Source organism: Budorcas taxicolor, chromosome 1 (assembly GCF_023091745.1).
Source record: "Budorcas taxicolor isolate Tak-1 chromosome 1, Takin1.1, whole genome shotgun sequence".
Classification (NCBI taxonomy): Eukaryota; Metazoa; Chordata; class Mammalia; order Artiodactyla; family Bovidae; genus Budorcas; species Budorcas taxicolor.
The window spans coordinates 196,915,604-196,933,182 of record NC_068910.1 but is presented as its reverse complement, the minus strand read 5'-3'; the positions used below and the strand labels follow the sequence as shown (position 1 = coordinate 196,933,182).

General features: G+C 43.1%; 1 protein-coding gene across 1 annotated transcript in view; it reads left to right on the top strand.

Moving 5' to 3' along the window:
- The window catches only part of PCCB (propionyl-CoA carboxylase subunit beta), a 98,777-nt gene extending 87,177 nt beyond the window's left edge, over positions 1–11,600 (top strand). Inside the window, exons 11-15 of the mRNA XM_052638914.1 lie at positions 8,258–8,365; positions 8,592–8,692; positions 9,095–9,193; positions 10,115–10,214; positions 11,231–11,600. Of these exons, the coding sequence (XP_052494874.1) occupies positions 8,258–8,365; positions 8,592–8,692; positions 9,095–9,193; positions 10,115–10,214; positions 11,231–11,352 (530 nt within the window). The 3' untranslated portion in view covers positions 11,353–11,600. The remainder of the gene's footprint in view (positions 1–8,257; positions 8,366–8,591; positions 8,693–9,094; positions 9,194–10,114; positions 10,215–11,230) is intronic.
- The last annotated feature ends 5,979 nt before the right edge of the window (positions 11,601–17,579 follow it).

The window sequence follows — 17,579 nt, the reverse complement described above, 5'->3', positions numbered from 1 at the left end:
GTGTGAGTTTATTCTACTTAGGCTTACAGTTCTTGGTTTTGTTTCTTCACATCTTGTGCCAGATTTGAGAAATTTTTTTGGATATTATTTGTTCAAACAATGTCTCTACTCGTTTCTCCTCTTTCCTCCTTACGGTACTGACTTGCTGTATATATCGGTTTACTTCATGATATTCATAGTCCATTAGTCTCTAATCACTTCAGTTTTTCTTTTCTTTCTGTTCCTTTGATTGGATAATTTAAGTTTTTGTATTTTCAGGATTCCTCATCCTTCTTCCTGTCTTCTCAATTCTGTTGAACCCCTGTAGCGATATTTTCACTTCCGTTATTGTACTTTTTAGTAATAGAATTTGTTTGGTTCTTTTTTATAATTTGTTTATCCATTGATAGTCTCATTTTGTCCATACATTTTTTTCCCTGTTTTTTGTTTGTTTGTTTAGTTCTTCATGTTTTTCTTTACCTCCTTGAGCATATTTAAAACAGTTGTTTTAAAACCTTTGTTTAGTAAATTTATTGTCTGGGCTTCCTTAAGGATGATTGTTTATGTTTATTTTGTTCATTTGAATGGTTCTACTTTCCTGTTTCTCTGTATGCTTTTTTTTAATTGCTTTTGAAAACTGAACACTTGAATATTATAATGTGTTGAACTCTGGGATCACATTCTCCCCCTTTTCCAGAGTTTGTTGTTTTTTGATTGTTGAATGCTGTAGCGGTCTGTTTGTCTAGTGTCTTTTCCTAACTGGTTTTGCAGGGGCTGTGTTCCTTGTTCTCTTCCTTAGCTTGTGTCCAACTGCTGTTTGTGACTGAGGTGCCAAAATAGACAGATAAGAGAACATCTCTTTTAGTCTTTGCAGTTTGGCTCTGTATTGAGGCTTTCTTTCAACACTTGGCTAGACTTAGACAGAGTTTAGGGATCAGCCCAAGGTTAAAGCTTAAGATCCTCTCAGGTCTTTTGTTTTGTAATGTTATTTCATTTTCATTCATCTCAAGGTATTTTCTTTTTTAGAAATATTTTTATTGAAGTACAGTTAGATGGCATCATTGACTCGATGCATATGAGTTTGGGTAAACTCTGGGAGTTGGTGATGGATAGGGAGGCCTGGCATGCTGCAGTTCTTGGGGTTGCAGAGAGTTGGACTTGACTGAGTGACTGAACTGAACTGATAGTTGATTTACAGTTTTGTGTTAATTTCTGCTATACTGCATAGTTAGTTGCATTCTGGTTTATCACAGGATGTTGAATATTTTCCCCTGTGCTATACAGTAGGACCTTGTTGTTTATCCACTCTGTATATAATAGATTGCACCTGCTAACAACCAAACTCCTGATTTTACTTCCCCCATACACCCTCCCCCTTGGGCACCGTGAGTATGTTTGTTCTCTGTCTGTGAGTCTGTTTCTGTTTAGTACAAATGTTCACTTGTGTCATATTCTGTATCCCACATATCAGTGATATATGGTATTTATCCTTCTGTTTCTGACTTACTTCACTTAATGTGATAATCCCTTGGTCTATCCATGTTGCTGCAAATGGCATTATTTCATTCTTTTTAATGGCTGAGTAATATTCCATTCTGTATGTGTATACACCACACACATCATTCTGTCACTGGACATTTAGGTTCTTTCCATGTCTTACCTCTGAGCCACCAGAGTCCCTTTCCATGTCTTGGCTGATGTAAATAATGCTGTTATGAACAATAGGAATCCATGCATATTTTCAAATTATAGTTTGTCCAGGTATATGCCTAGGAGTGAGATTGCTGTGTCATACTTCACCTCTATTTTTAGTTTTTTGAGGAACCTCCATACTGTTTTGTGTTGAACTACACTCATTTTCCTGCTCTCTCTCCAGCATTTATTATTTCTAGACTTTTTAATGTGGTCATTCTGACTGGTGTGAGGTGGTACCTCATTGTAGTTTTGATTTACATTTATTTAATAATTAGCAGTGATGAGCATATTTTCATGTGTCTATTGGCCATCAGTGTGTCTTCTTTGGAGAAATGTCTGTTTAGGCCTTCTGACCATTTTTTGGTTGGTTATTTGCTTTTTTGTTATTGAATTGTAGAAGCTGTTTATTTATTTTGGAAATTAAGCCTTTGCTGGTTGCATCATTTGCAAATATCTTCTCTGAGTTGGAAGTTTGTCTTTTTCATTTTGTTTATGGGTTCCTTTGCTGTTTGAAAGCTTATATGCTTGGTTGATCTCATTTGTTTATTTTTGCTTTTATTTCTGTTGCCATGAGAGACTGACTTATGGAAATATGGGTGTGATTTATGTCAGAATGTTTTGCACATGTACTGTTCTTGGAGTTTTATGGTGTCTTGTCTTACATTTAAGGTTTTGGCCATTTTGAATTTCTTTTTGAGTATGCTCAGAGGGTGGTTTACATGTTGCTGCCCAACTTTCTTAATATCACTTGCTGAAAGACTGTTTTTTCCCATTGTATACTGCCTTCTTTGTCAAAGATTAATTGTCCTTAGCTCTGTGGGTTTATTTCTGGGCTCTGTTTTGTTTCACTGATTTATTCAAGGTGCTTTCTAATTTCCCTTCTCAGATCTTTTCTGAGCATACATCTCGCTCTAGGCATATCTGCCTCTTTCTGAATTCCCTTGTAGATACAGTGGCTCTAGAATGTCCAAATTCTGGCCCACCCCCGCCAAACCCCCACGCTGCCTGTTTTTTTCCTCCCTGGCCTTAGATGATCTCAACTGTAATCTTTTTCCCCAGATGTCTGTTGGTGGTTCTTTTTTCTCACAGTGAGTGTTGGCTGCTACTTTTGTGGTCTGGATGAGTTCTGAGTTAGGTACAGAGATGAAAGGCTTGCATCATCTTTCAGGGTGCCCTCACACAAGGTAGAACAGACCTACATGGTGATTTGTGTCTGAGGTCGTCTTTCCTTCCTCTAGAACCAGGGAGAATGTGGGGAAAGTGTAATTCAAAATGCCACAAAGCTTTTCTGCAGTTTCTAAATTGCCTTTTTCCCATTTCAGCTTTTGCTTAACTTGTCTGTTTCAGAATGTTGACAAAGTTAGTTCTGACTGTTTCTGCTTGTTTTTTGATGCTTCTCTTTGAGGATAGGAGCTAGGTGCTGTCTGTTCCGCCGTTTTGTTGTTTAGAAATCATGTTTACGCACTGACTGTGCATTTTGTTCCTGTGGTGAGTTCTCATCTGTTCACGTATTCTTGAGTTCCTCCTCCTTACTGTGTCTGTCCCTGGCGTGGACTTCACATGATTTCCTGTGTCTGCACAAAGAGATTTCTTGTCCTGAGACCATGTCTGCAGGTTCTGGCACCCTCCGGTACAGGCACACTCTCACAAGCTCTCTTTTGAAGAAACTGCTTGGCTTATTCTGGAAACTTTATCTTCAAATATGTAGACTTCTATCCAAGGCCTTCCTGAGCCCTTACTGGGGTCTGAATACTTGGTTCCATTGTGGTTCTTCAGCTTCCCTCCTTCTGAGTTTGTAATTTTCTTTGTGATATTTATGGAGTGTCATAAAGTGTCAGAGGCTCACAGAGGAGGCCTTTGTCATGGTTCTCATTTCTGTTTCTTTTTTATTGATGTAGTTGATTTACAATGTTGTGTTAACTTGTGCTGTACAAAAAAAGTGATTCAGTTATACATATATTAATATATATATACTTTTTCATAGTCATGATAAACCATGGGGTATTGAATATAGTTCTCCATGCTATATAGTAGGACCTTGTTGTTTATCCATTTTATGTATACTGGTTTGCATCTGCTAATCCCAAACTCGCACTCCTTCTCTCCCCTTTCTCTCCTCCCCCTTGGCACCCGTTCTTATTTCTTCCTTGTAGAATTTGCCAGGGCTCGTTGGACTTCCTGGGTGCCAGATGCTCTGACAGGCCTGGACTATGATGAGGCAGCCAAGCTCTTGGACCTAGGGCCCACTCTTGGTAGCTCAGGGTCACAGGTTTTCCATTTCTATTTTCAATTCCCCAATGATTTTATCTTGTTTTGGTTGTCATTGCTCATATGTTTCTTCCTTTTGATTTTTATTCTGACCTCTTTTCCATCTTGCGGTTTCTTAATTTAGAGTTGTCTTCATCCCAAGACTCATCATTTGCATTCTTTATTAACATAGATTTGGATAGAGAGGGAGGAGGGGAGATTTAAAACATTTTTTTTTTACAGTTATAATTTACAGACCATAAAATGCACGGCATTTACATGCTCATTTGGGTGGGTTTTGGCAAGTTGACAATTCATGTGTGCTAAATCACTTCAGTCATGTCTTTGGGACCTATGGACCATAGGCTCCATGGGATTCTGCAGGCAAGAAAACTAGAGTGGGTTGCCATGCCCTCCTCCAGGGTTCTTCCCCACCCAGGGGGAGACTCCCAACCTGTAATCACCATCCAAAATAATTATAGAACATGTCTGTCATCTCAGACATTCCCTCTGGCATTTAGCAAGAGGGAAGCTTTGCCTATTGTTTTTATTTTTTGAGTTGTCTTTTTATTGTTTATTTCTAAGATTCTTTATATATTCTGATGTGAACCCTTTGTCAGATTTGTATATTTTAAATATTTTTTTCCTGCTCTGTGACTTGTTTGTTTATTTAATTAAGTCTTTTGACTCACATTATTTTTAAAAAGTGGTAAAATCCTTTTTATCAGTGTTTGACTTCTGATTAGAGCTTTTGTGTCCTGTCCAGGAAATCTTTGCCTACTGCAAGGTTTTGAAGATAGTCCAAGTTACCTTCTTGGAGCTTTGTGGTTGTGGGTTATGTTAAGCTCTGTGATCCATTTTTGGTTGATTTTCGTGTGTAGAGTATGGAGTGAAACAGTATTACCGTTGGTTAAGAAAGACTTGCTTTCCACATGGTTTTGGTGCGTGGTCTGAAATCAGTTCTCTGGGTCTGTTTCTTCCCCGTCTGTCCTGTTTGGTTGCTGGTTTTGCCCGCCTTTATGCTTCTGCCATCTTGTCTTGATTTCTGAAGCTTTATGGTTCTTAGTGGTTCTCTACTAGGGACAATTTCAATGTACTGGGAACATGTGGCTATATTGGAAACAGTTTTGATTGTCACAGTGGGTGTGACGGGTGGAGGGGGGCTCCTGACATCTAGTGTGTCTAACCCAAAGATGGTGACTAAACATTCTACATGCAAAAGTCAAACCCCCATAGCAAAGAATCATTCTGTCCAAAATGTTGGTAGTGCTAAGACAGAGAAACCCTGCTTTTGTGAGTCTTCAGGTTAGCTAGTGGAAGTCTTCTGATACTGCTATTTAAAAAAAATACCATTTGACTAGTCTATCTCCTTTGTATTACCATATGAATTTTCAGTTCAGTTCAGTCGCTCAGTCGTGTCCGACTCTTTGCGACCCCATGAATTATAGCACGCCAGGCCTCCTTGTCCATCACCATTTCCTGGAGTTCACTCAGACTCATGTCCGTCGAGTCCGTGATGCCATCCAGCCATCTCATCCTGGGTTGTCCCCTTCTCCTCCTGCCCCCAATCTCTCCCAGCATCAGAGTCTTTTCCAGTGAGTCAACTCTTTGCATGAGGTGGCCAAAGTACTGGAGCTTCAGCTTTAGCATCATTCCTTCCAAAGGAATCCCAGGGCTGATCTCCTTTAGAATGGACTGGTTGGATCTCCTTGCAGTCCAAGGGACTCTCAAGAGTCTTCTCCAACACCACAGTTAAAAGCATCAATTCTTCAGTGTTCAGCCTTCTTCACAGTCCAACTCTTACATCCATACATGACCAATGGAAAAACCATAGCCTTGACTAGACGGACCTTAGTCGGTAAAGTCATGTCTCTGCTTTTGAATATACTATCTAGGTTGGTCATAACTTTTCTTCCAAGGAATAAGCGTCTTTTAATTTCATGGCTGCACTCACCATCTGCAGTGATTTTGGAGCCCCCCAAAATAAAGTCTGACATTGTTTCTACTGTTTCCCCATCTATTTCCCATGGAGTGATGGGACTGGATGCCATGATCTTCGTTTTCTGAATGTTGAGCTTTAAGCCAACTTTTTCACTCTTCTCTTTCACTTTCATCAAGAGGCTTTTTAGCTCCTCTTTACTTCCTGCCATAAGGGTGGTATCATCTGCATATCTGAGGTTATTGAGATTTCTCCTGGCAATCTTGATTTCAGCTTCTGTTTCTTCCAGTCCAGCGTTTCTCATGATGTACTCTGCATATAAGTTAAATAAGCAGGGTGACAATATACAGCCTGGACGTACTCCTTTTCCTATTTGGAACCAGTCTGTTGTTCCATGTCCAGTTCTAACTGTTGCTTCCTGGCCTGCATACAGATTTCTCAAGAGGCAGGTCAGGTGGTCTGGTATTCCCATCTCTTTCAGAATTTTCCACAGTTTATTGTGATCCACACAGTCAAAGGCTTTGGCATAGCCAATAAAGCAGAAATAGATGTTTTTCTGGAACTCTCTTGCTTTTTCCATGATCCAGCAGATGTTGGCAATTTGATCTCTGGTCCCTCTGCCTTTTCTAAAACCAGCTTGTACATCAGGGAGTTCACGGTTCATGTATTGCTGAAGTCTGGCTTGGAGAATTTTGAGCATTACTTTACTAGCATGTGAGATGAGTGCAATTGTGTGGTAGTTTGAGCATTCTTTGGCATTGCCTTTCTTTGGGATTGGAATGAAAACTGACCTTTTCCAGTCCTGTGGCCACTGCTGAGTTTTCCAAATTTGCTGGCATATTGAGGGCAGCACTTTCACAGCATCATCTTTCAGGATTTGTAACAGCTCAACTGGAATTCCATCACCTCCACTAGCTTTGTTCATAGTGATGCTTTCTAAGGCCCACTTGACTTCACATTCCAAGATGTCTGGCTCTAGATTAGTGATCACATCATCATGATTATCTGGGTCGTGAAGATCCGATTTATCAGTTTCTACAAAGGCATTTCCTATGATTTTGATAGGAATTGCTTGAAAATGCAAATTTGTCCAGCTATGCTAGCCTATTAAGCTTTAAATCTAAAATAATAAAATAGTGTAAGTAATTAAGATTCAATACGATTAGGAGCTTAGTCTCTCACTTTCCCTATCATGTTTCAGGTGTTCAGTAGCCACATGTGTCTAGTTGTTACTATGTCAACAAATAACAGAGTCAGAGAACATTTTCTTCATCATAGAAAGTTCTCTTGGACAGCACTGGCATAGTTCAGTTTGGGAATTTATATATTCTTCTGATCCATGAGTATTTAAGTTTTTTATGGACATTCTTTATCAGACAGTAGAAGTTCCATTGCACTCATAGTTTACTGCTGGTTTTTAATTATGAATATTGGATTTCCTCAGATGTTTGTATCTGTTGTGATGACCGTATTTTTTTTTCCTTTAATAATTTCACTGCTTTTCACACATTAGATCAGCTCTGGATTCTTGGGTTAAACTGCACTTGGCAGTGTTTTTCTAATATCTCAGAACTTTTCATGAGGGATTTTGCGTCGCATTTTCTTGTCCCAAAACAAGAAGTTTTGGTATCAGGATAATGCTCGCCTCGTAGAATGCTCTGCAGACCGTTCTGGGTGAGGGGACTTACTAGTAATTGAGCTCTTATTCTCTTCTGTGCCATTTTACCGATACCGTCTCCTTTAATCCTTACAACTATGGTAGGGCTTCCCTGGTGGCTCAGTTGGTAGAGAATCTGCCTGCAATGCAGGGGACCCGAGTTCGATCCCCTGGAGAAGCAAATGGCAATCCACTCCACGGTTCTTGCCTGGAGAATCCCATGGACAGAGGAGCCTGGCGAGCTGTAGTCCACGAGGTCGCAAGAGTTGGACACAACTTCACGACTAACCCACCACCTCCATAGTAGGGGAAGTAACATCCTTCCTTTTAAGGTGGGGAATCTCAGGCTCAGAAAGTAATTTCCCCAAACACATGGCTGTGGCTGATGGAGGCAGAATCCAATTGCAACTACAGAGACTCTAGAAGACCAGCCCTTGGATGAGGGCCTCCCACTGCAGCTCCAGGGGTGAGGTGGGCTGTGCCTCAGGTGACCACTGCCCTTCAGCTCACGAGACAAAAGCTGGATGTCTGTGCTGGGGTGTGGTGCCAGCCGCCGGGGCCGAGCCACTGCTGGGTCCTCTGGCCAGAGCCAGGGGGAGTCTCCTGTCCCCCCTGTTTTTCTTGGAGTATGAAGCTCTCCTTTAGTTTCTCTGATGACGAAACTTTGGTACCCCTGTAGAAACCAGCTCTGAATGGTTGCCCAGTGTGGGTGGGGCTGGGACTGGTTTCTCTCTTTCTAGGATGCTTGGACATTAATTCATCCGTGAAAGGGGCTCGTTTTGTCCGATTCTGTGACTCGTTCAACATTCCCCTCATCACTTTTGTGGATGTCCCTGGCTTCCTGCCTGGTGAGTCACTGAGGGAGCTGGGTCAGGAGAGGTGGTTTTGCCCTGAGACGCCGCTTTATGTGGAGGTCCTCTTGCACAGGATTTGTGACGTTGCCATCCTCTGGGCGTCTGGAGGTGGGGACTGGCTGGGGGTGGCCCTGTGGGGAAGGGGAAGCCCTCACAGCTGAGAGTGGGGGTTGGCCCCGGGGAGACTCTGTGGGTATCCGGTAACTTGCTCCTGCCACAGGCACTGCGCAGGAGTATGGGGGCATCATCCGCCACGGCGCCAAGCTGCTCTACGCGTTTGCAGAGGCCACTGTGCCCAAAGTGACGGTCATCACCAGGAAGGTGAGGAGCTCAGGCTGGAGGCTGGAGCCTGCTCACCCCCAGCGGTGGGGCCTGGGGGTTGGGGGTCTGGCCGAGAGGGTCAGCAGTGCTGGAAGGAGTCTACGCCTCATTCCCCTTAACAAGTTCTCGAGGATGGCTCGGCGTGGATGGTCCTGCAGACACGCCCGGCAGAGAAGTCCCTGCTCATCTGGGAGTGGGAAAAGGCCGGAAGACCATGACCGTGAACTGCGAAAGGCCTGTGGCTGCACCCTCGTATTCCTGGGCCTCCCAGCCCTGGGCCTTCAGGAGCCCAGGAGGCCCAGTCTTGCTTTCCAGCCTCACTTCACTTGGCTTCCTAGGGTCTTACAGGGATGTGATCTGGCTGACTCAGGCTCTAACGTCCAGCATCTGGGACTGTTCTAGGCCTACGGTGGCGCCTATGATGTCATGAGCTCCAAGCACCTCTGTGGTGACACCAACTACGCCTGGCCCACAGCGGAGATTGCTGTCATGGGGGCAAAGGTAAGACCCTCCAGCTTCCCCTTCTCCTGGCTTCAGGGACTCCATGCTCCCCGCACAGCTGGGAAGTGTTGGGAAAAGGCCTGGGCCCCTGGGGTCGCCAGGCCTCCAGGGAGTTGGGGTCTAGACCCTGGCAATCCCCCTCCTGCACTCTCACTTCAGGCACGGACCCAGGTAGTAGGGGCCTCGAGTGGGTTCAGGGATTCAGTAGAACAGAAAGGGCTGAGTCAGCTGAACTAGTTGTTGGAGGACTGGATGTTTCCCCAACCCCATCCCCAGCTCCCAAGAGGTCCTGGAGCCACTCTGCAGCCCACGGGGGCCGAGCTGTAGTCCCGACCCTGCTGACTTTGGGCAGGGTGCCCCCTGTTGCCTAGTCTACTAACCACTCCTTTCCTGCTTTGAAATAGCTGTCGGGGTTGAACTAGGTATCTCCCAGGCCCCAGCCTCCCCAAGCTGACTTTTAGGGGTTCTGACAGGACGGCTTCTCTCTCAGGCCTCATTTTTCTACACTTGCATTTTAGTTTCTCTGCCTCTGGCCATTGAGTTGTGTGCTCAGGGCTCAGGATAATGAAAAAGTGTAATAGCATTCTGCTTCCCTTGGTAAGGGGACCTTGACTCTTACCAGTGGAAACTGGGCCAAATATCTTGGCCTCGGAGAAGGACAAATGCACTTGGAGAGATTAGGACAGAATCTAGGGAGGCAGGTGATGCCTCGGCCTGGGCCACCTGGTCATTGGAGCCGTGGCTGAGCATCCATTGCAGCCGGGGGTTTATGGTGGTCGCTCCAGGCCCCTTGGGTGGCCACTGCTCTCCAGCACACTTTGTTTACCGAGACATTTGCAATCACTCCCAGTGATGTTGGGGGGGAGGGCTACCCTGGTCTCCGGGGGCCTCCAGGGCGATCACCAACTCCTCTCGTGACAGGGTGCTGTGGAGATCATCTTCAAAGGGCACGAGAACGTGGAGGCGGCTCAGGCAGAGTACATCGAGAAGTTTGCCAACCCTTTTCCTGCAGCCGTGAGAGGTGGGCCTGTGGTGGGGAGAGCAGCTCGGCTCAGTTGTTGGGTTGCTTGCTGCTTATTTTGCTCGAGAAGGCCCACCTTTGCCCTTCCTGTTGAGTCTGGAGACTGGTGAGGGCTGGCTGGACCCTGAGCCGTCATCACTTAAGGGCAGAGAGGCCTGTATGGGCCACTTTGTAACTGTGATCAAGAAAACATTGCTGAAGTGGCTAAATCTCTCTTCGTGGTATTCCAGCTACCCAGTACTGTGAAAAATCTACTCAAAACAAAGTGGTCTGAAATAACCTCCCTGCACCTTCCCCTCATAGTTCTGAGTGTCAGCATTTGGTCTGGTCTGGGCTGAGCTGGGTCGTGGTTCTGCTGGGATCAGTCATGGAAGTATGTCATCTAGCTGCCTGACTGGGGCTGGATAGCCTGTGGTGGCCCCACGCACATGGCTGGTGCTGGCTCTCAGCTGGACTCTCCTTCACGGGGTTGCTTATTCTTTGGGAGGTGCGTCCTCGTGCTCTGCAGGGTGTTCTGAGGGCAGCAAGAGGGTGAGAGGGGAAAGAAGGTGCCTTGAGGCTTAGGTGTGGAAGTTGCAGTGTTACTGTTGCTACATTCTGTTGGCCAAGGCAGTTTACAAGGCCAAGTGAAGAAGTACAGTCCACTTCCTGATGGGAAGAGTGGCAGAGAAAGTGGCAAGACAGACTTATGCACAGGATGGGACGGATGATTGTAGTGAGTTTTTAAAAATAAAAGTGTACTTTCTTAATTTTATTCCGTACTAAATTCATCTTGACAGGATGGAAGAGGGCTCACATTTTCCTTTTCTTGCTGAATGTTTCTGGGCCAGTTTGGGACCTGCCAGAGGAACAGGGGGCTCCTGGGGTCATGGGGAGGTTGGCAGGACTGAGCCTCTCTTGTGTCGGCCTGGCCCTACATGCACACTGTTGGCCCCATAAGGTGGTGCCCACACTGAGCACCATGTGAGGGCTTGGTGGGCAGCAGGTGATCTGCTTCCTTTCCTGTGCTTCCCCAGGGTTTGTGGACGACATCATCCAGCCTTCCTCCACACGTGCCCGAATCTGCCGTGACCTGGATGTCCTGGCCAGCAAGAAGGTACAGCGCCCTTGGAGGAAACATGCGAATATTCCATTGTAAATGAATCAGGGAAAGAAAAACCAGGAGCTAATTACTGCCTGGCCATTTGTATACGCCCCTGCCTTTGCAGTCATGAAACCTGGGAATCAGAATACCATTAATCACTTGAAATGGCTAAGTTTATTAAATTCTAGAAAGATTTCATTTGTGCCTTACTGTAAAATTATTTTATTAAAAATCTTAACTGATATATTTTGAGCTTAAATTTCTTTTTCTTTCTTTGTGGTAGAAATCTGAAAAATGAAGAAAACTAGAAAGAAAACACTATAGTGTGATCACTTTGAGCTGACCCTTATCTGTGTGTTGTTTTCCTTTCTTTCCCTAAGAATTAATTTTTTTCTCTGAAGGTGAGATAATAAGCCTTTAGAGTGAACTACTTATCCGCTTAGGCATCAGTTTTCTTACTTTTATGGTATAATATTTAAATGATGTATGCTATCCGTTTCCTTCAGGAAATGTTGAGGATTAAAGGTATTTATAATTGTGTTGTATACATGTGTGTGTCTATCAGAATAGATGCTTAGGAAGCATATGCTGTATAGTAATTGCTTACCTTATATTAACTTCTTTCCAGAAATGTGTTCCCAGATTTAAAAAACTTTTTTGGGAAAATTTCAAACCTGTGGAAATGTGGCAAGAGTTGTATACTCTTTACCTAGGTTCTCCAGTTCTTAACACTTTCTACAATTGCTTCATCTCCTACATAAATGTATAATTGCTATTTTTATTGACCTGTTTGAGAGTAAGTTGCAGAATCATAACTCTTTGTCTCTCCAGATTTCAGTGTTTATTTCCTGTGAAACAAGGCTCATTGTCTTACATGGTCTTTAATGAGATTGACATTTTTGAAGCATGTTTGTAAAATATTTTGTAGACAGTCACTCAGTTTGGGTCTGTCTGTTTACAGACATTTAGATCCAGGTAAGAATAATTCACAAGAGTGTTCTTTTCTTATATTACATTAGGAAGCACATGTTAGTTTTTTCCCATTATTGATGAAATTGAATCTGATCACTTGGTTAAGGTAACAGCTGCAAAGATGACAGCCTTTGTAATTTTCTCTTTGTAATTAGTAATGAATCTGGGGGCATTTTGTAAGCCTGTCAGCACACTTTTGTCTAGTACTTGTAGTATGATTCTTGCCTCAATCAGCTTTTCTGTGTTGGTTATAAAATACTATATTTCTGATCCTATCATTTTATCCATAAGGAAGGAAGGAAGGAGTTTTCTCTTCAAAAAATTTTTTAGTGTCAATTTAGATGTGTAAATTATTTTTTCATTTTTAAACAGTTTTCCTGAAATAGTTTATTTTTCTTACTATGTTCAGTTGTGTCTGACTCTGGGACCCCATGGACTGTATCCTGCTAGGCTCCTTTGGGAATTCTTCAGGCAAGAATTCTGGAGTGGGTTGCCATTCTCCCAGTTCAGGGATTGAACCCAGGTGGTCCTGCAATTGCAGGCAGACTTCTTACTGTCTGAGCCACTAGGGAAGCCTTTTCTTACTATACTACCTATCACCCTATCAGATTTTCAAACACACATTATACTAGTTACATTTTTCTCCCTGTCCCGCACCTTCACCCCAGGGTTTTTTTTTTTTTTTGCATTTATGTATGATTTTTGGCTGGGCTGGGTCTTTTTTGTTGTGTGGGCTTTTCTCTAGTTGTGGCAAGTTGGGGCTACTCGTGCTTGCCCTGCTCAGGCTTCTCGTTGCGGGGTGCGGGCTCTAGGGCATATGGTTTCCCAGGAGTTGCGGCGGGCGGGCTCAGGACTTGCGGCTCCCAGGCGGCGGGCAGGCTCAGGAGTTGCGGCTCCCAGCACAGGCTCTGTAGTTGTGGTGCACGGGCTTAGTTACTCTGAGGCATGTGGGATCTTACCAGACCAGGGATCAAACCCGTATCTCCTGCATTGGCAGGAGGATTCTTTACCACTGAGCCACCAAGGAAGCCCCAGCCTAGGCTTTCTTGAGATTGAGAATCATATATTCATAGCTGAAATCTGTGCTTGGTATATAATTTCATAGATGCTTGTTTTTAGTGAATGAATATATTCCATCATGGGTTCTTTAAAGATTTAATGTTACACATTTTGATGTTCAGAATTTCCTGATATGGCCGGAGGGGTGCTCTTTCAAGCTGGTTTCTTAGTCCTTTTGGTCTGTTACAGTAATTTTTTGTGCCCTTGCTTATTTTTTGACACAGGATAATATATTAGGTTCATGATGTTTTTCTTAGAGCCGTGGTTTCTTTTAGTAGATGAAATTTGAATGCAAACATTGACCCTAGATTTTCACATTGATACTGGGTTGTCATTGCTTCTAGGTATTTTCAGCAGACTAAGATTTATCCTGGTATGTGTGTGTATATATATGTACATGGGGAACAGATATACATGAAAATATATAAATTATGTATATTTTTGAAAATTTGAGTTCATACTGAAGCTTTTAATTCTAATCTAATGGATAAGTTATTTGCCTTTTATTCCATAATTAGGTCTTCTCCTACACTGATGAAATGGGCTCTTATTCAGTATATACTTGACCCTTGAACAATGCGGGGGTTAGGGGGGCCTGCCCTCCTAACGTCAAGAAGCCATGTAAAATATAGTTGGTTCTCCCTATATGCAGATCCAATCTGTGGTTCCACATCCAGGATTCAATCAACTGTGTGCCGTGTAGTACTGTAGTAGTTACTGTTGAAAAATCTGTATAAGTGGACTTGCCCAGTTGAAACCTGTGTTGTTTAAGGGTATTTTACTCACTTGCTTAGTCCTACAGTAAACACCAATTTCAGAGATACTACAGCTTTATCAACATCAAACCTTCTAAAGTTCAAGACTTTTTTGTAATTGTTTCCAAACAGAAGGTATGGTTGTTTGGATTAGTAACTTGGGTGGTTATCATTTTTAAAGAATCAGTCCTTTATGTTTGTAGACCACTTTATAGAGTTTTTTCCCCCACCCTTGTTGATTTTATTTTTCTGAGTATGTAAACTGCTATACCAGCAATGGTGATTTTAAGGGATTCCAACATGAAGATTTAAAGCACGGGTGTGCTTCTCTGAGGTGAGAATTCTGAATCCTCCAATCCCTGATGACTTTCTGTTCCAGACTCTTAGCTCCAAAGGTCTGTAAGCCCTGCTTGATTGTATCATTTTAAGCTCAACTTAACCCACATGTGACTACCATCCATTTTTCCCATTTCTGCCAGTCACCCCACCATTCTGGATAGATAGGTTTATGCCCCTAGTTATTTTTCTTGAGCATCTTCCCTCTGTTGGAGAATGGCAATCTCCCACTCTAGTTGGGTTCTGAGTTCTTTTACAACAGTCTTCCCCCACCTCTTGCCCATCTCTGTGGCCTCCTGCTAAGCCAGAAATCCATGTCCAGATCTTGTTGCATTTCTAGCACTTCTAATGGATAGCACCCTGCTCTCCAGAGTCTGGAGCCCACAGGTATGTCCCTGTCCTGCCTCTAGTGAGTTTTGAGAATACTGTCTTGCTTCAAGTAGCTCCAGTCTGCTCATGCAGTTCATCTCAACTTGTATTGAAATGATTCTGCTCATAACATGTATTTTTTTTTAAGCAGCTTATGGTGCATTCCTAACCCTCCTTTCTAGACCTGAAACATAGTTTTGTCTTCCAAGCTAGGTGATAAGTTCCTAGTGGGTAGAGATGTTTGGCCAGGGGTCCTTTGTACTTCTCTTTGGCACCAGCAGTAAGATTAAGCTGTGGGAACTGGGAAAGGAGTGGTGGCAGATTCTGGGGTTTTTAGAGGCCTCCTGGCTAAGAAGAATCATATAGGTTGGCTAGTGTGTGGCTCAACAGCTTGAAGTTGCTCGGCCAATCCAGTTTCTGGGGTCTGCCAATCTAGGATTTGGCCCTTTTGAAAACCAAGCTGGTGGTGAAGGAAACATGAGGCTGTAAGATCTTGGCAGCTTTGTCCAGTAGACCAGCCTCTGTGGGTTACAGAGTGGCACTGAATTCTCATGGGCTGATGTTTAGTCATGCCTTTCCCAACTGTGGTCTTGTTTTTAGAGGAAAATGATGAATCTTGTCACCAGATTTACTTAGTATTTAGTAGGTAGGTACTTCCCATGTCCCTACTGTCTTTGTGATAATTTGTGTCCTTGGGAGTAGAAAGCTATCCTTCTCCTTTGCAGAGCAGGGCACTTAGGAGGGCAGGGATGGAACCTTAGCTGAGTTTGGTCTGCTATGAAGAACCTGAACAGGCACTAAGCCTTTGCTTCCCAGGAATATCCTGCTCCTTGTTTGATTGATTGATTCTTTTCTGAGAGCAGGGCCAACAACAGTCATAGCCAGGGTAGTAGAATAACACCTGGGTAAAGCCCTGGTCTAATCTCATAAGCACAAACCTTCAAGATGAGCTGCTAGAGCCCCAACTTAATCACCTTCCACCTTTGGCTGCCCCAGAGTCCCCGCTGCCCATTTATCCCCTGCGTTCCTGCTGCTTCTCATGGACATCTCAGGCCATCTAATGACCACAGCCCAGAGAACACGGTGGGGCCCGTAAAGTGTAGGACGTGATTTTGTGCAGTGACATCTGGCAGCGGTGTCAAGAGAAACCTTCACTTTGGCAGCCACATAGAACACAAGTGGTCTTTAAAGGGCATGGTCGTGCATAAGTGCTGGGTCTGGATCTCAGGCGGGGGAAGGTCCCAGGCTTCAGACCATTTGATAATCCATGAATGCCTCCCCCAACACTTAGCCCACAAGAGACTTCCTCTTGAATACTCAATTGGTCTAACCAGTCTTTCCCTCTCTCCAAGGAAATCCAATGGATGAAAGAAAACTGATGAGCTAGTCCTAAAATTCTACTTGCTTAAAAAAGTAAAGCCTCACTGATACAGTGATTTGCTGTTGTTTTAACAAATTATCCTCAAGAGCAAATTCTCAGTTCTTGGTTAAAAAAAAAAAAAAAAAGGAACGCCTCCTCATTCTGTTGGACAGGATGAGAAACCACCTCTTTCAAGCTTTACCTGATACGAACAATAGGATGACTACCACAAGCCTGATTTTGAACAGTTTATTAAAGGAAAGGTGAAGCATCAGTTTCAAATTGTACAAAAGGAAAAAAACCTCATATTGCAAATGTACAATTTACAGAATTACTAGCAAAACCAATCAAGGAGACACTGAAAATACAAAAATTCGACTGACTTCAAACTAAACTGGAAACCCATTGGAGTAGATACTAAGCCTTTTCTGTCGTGTGGTTGTCTACGATTCTAAGTCGGCACTGGTTTTTCCACATGAAACTGTCCAGCAAAGGACCAATCTGTGCAGGTGCCAGGGCTGGTGTGGTGGACAGTCCAGTCATCCCTGCCCCATCACGTCCAGTGAAATCCATATTTCTGGAAGAAAGCGATATCCCAGCCCCCCTAAATGGAGCCCAGGAATTGCTAAATTAGCAGATAAAACATTTTTGGTGACCAAGTTTTTTTCAGAACTGTACAAATGTTGAGAAGTTTGTTTACTAAAAGGATGAATAAAATAACCCATTTTGCTTTCCCACATAGTCACTGGGTGCACAGATTTGTTTTTTAAAAAGCACTTTTTTTTTTTTTTTTTGGTAAAAAGGGAAAGCAGAGCCTCATCATTCTGTTGCAGCTACTTTAAAAACCAGCCGGGAAACAGCTGTGGTGGATTGGTTTGCAAATTCTGAGGCTTACTTTTAAAATCAGAAAGGAAGAAACTAAGTGGGCTTTTTAAAATAACAGTAGCAGCAAGTCATAAAAGTCTAAGCAGAATGTAACTCTAAACCATCGAAGGCTGTCCTGAAGAGTCATAATTTCTTTCCCCCAAAGAATTATCCTTAATATGCACATTTAACACTGAAATGTAGCTGTATTTCAAGGTAAGCTTAAGAACTTCACCCTCTAAGCACAGACTTCTATGCAGCACATACTTCTATAATTGGTAAACTTAATTCACAAAATTAGTGCATAAGGGTATTAAGTGCATGGGAAGTAGACACGGTTATGTTACACTTAAAATTACGTTTGAATGGCAAAGGAGTTCATGATTATCTTTTTAAGAAAATGGAAGTCCATGTAACTTGAATTTGGCAGGGCATGAAATAAGTGGTAAAAACAGCAAACTGATAACTTGAGAACCATTTTTGTTTTACTGAGAATACTTTATTTGCTGGTAGAAGTTGCTAAAAATGCACAGAACAAATACCAATAGAAAATGTACTGTATTTGA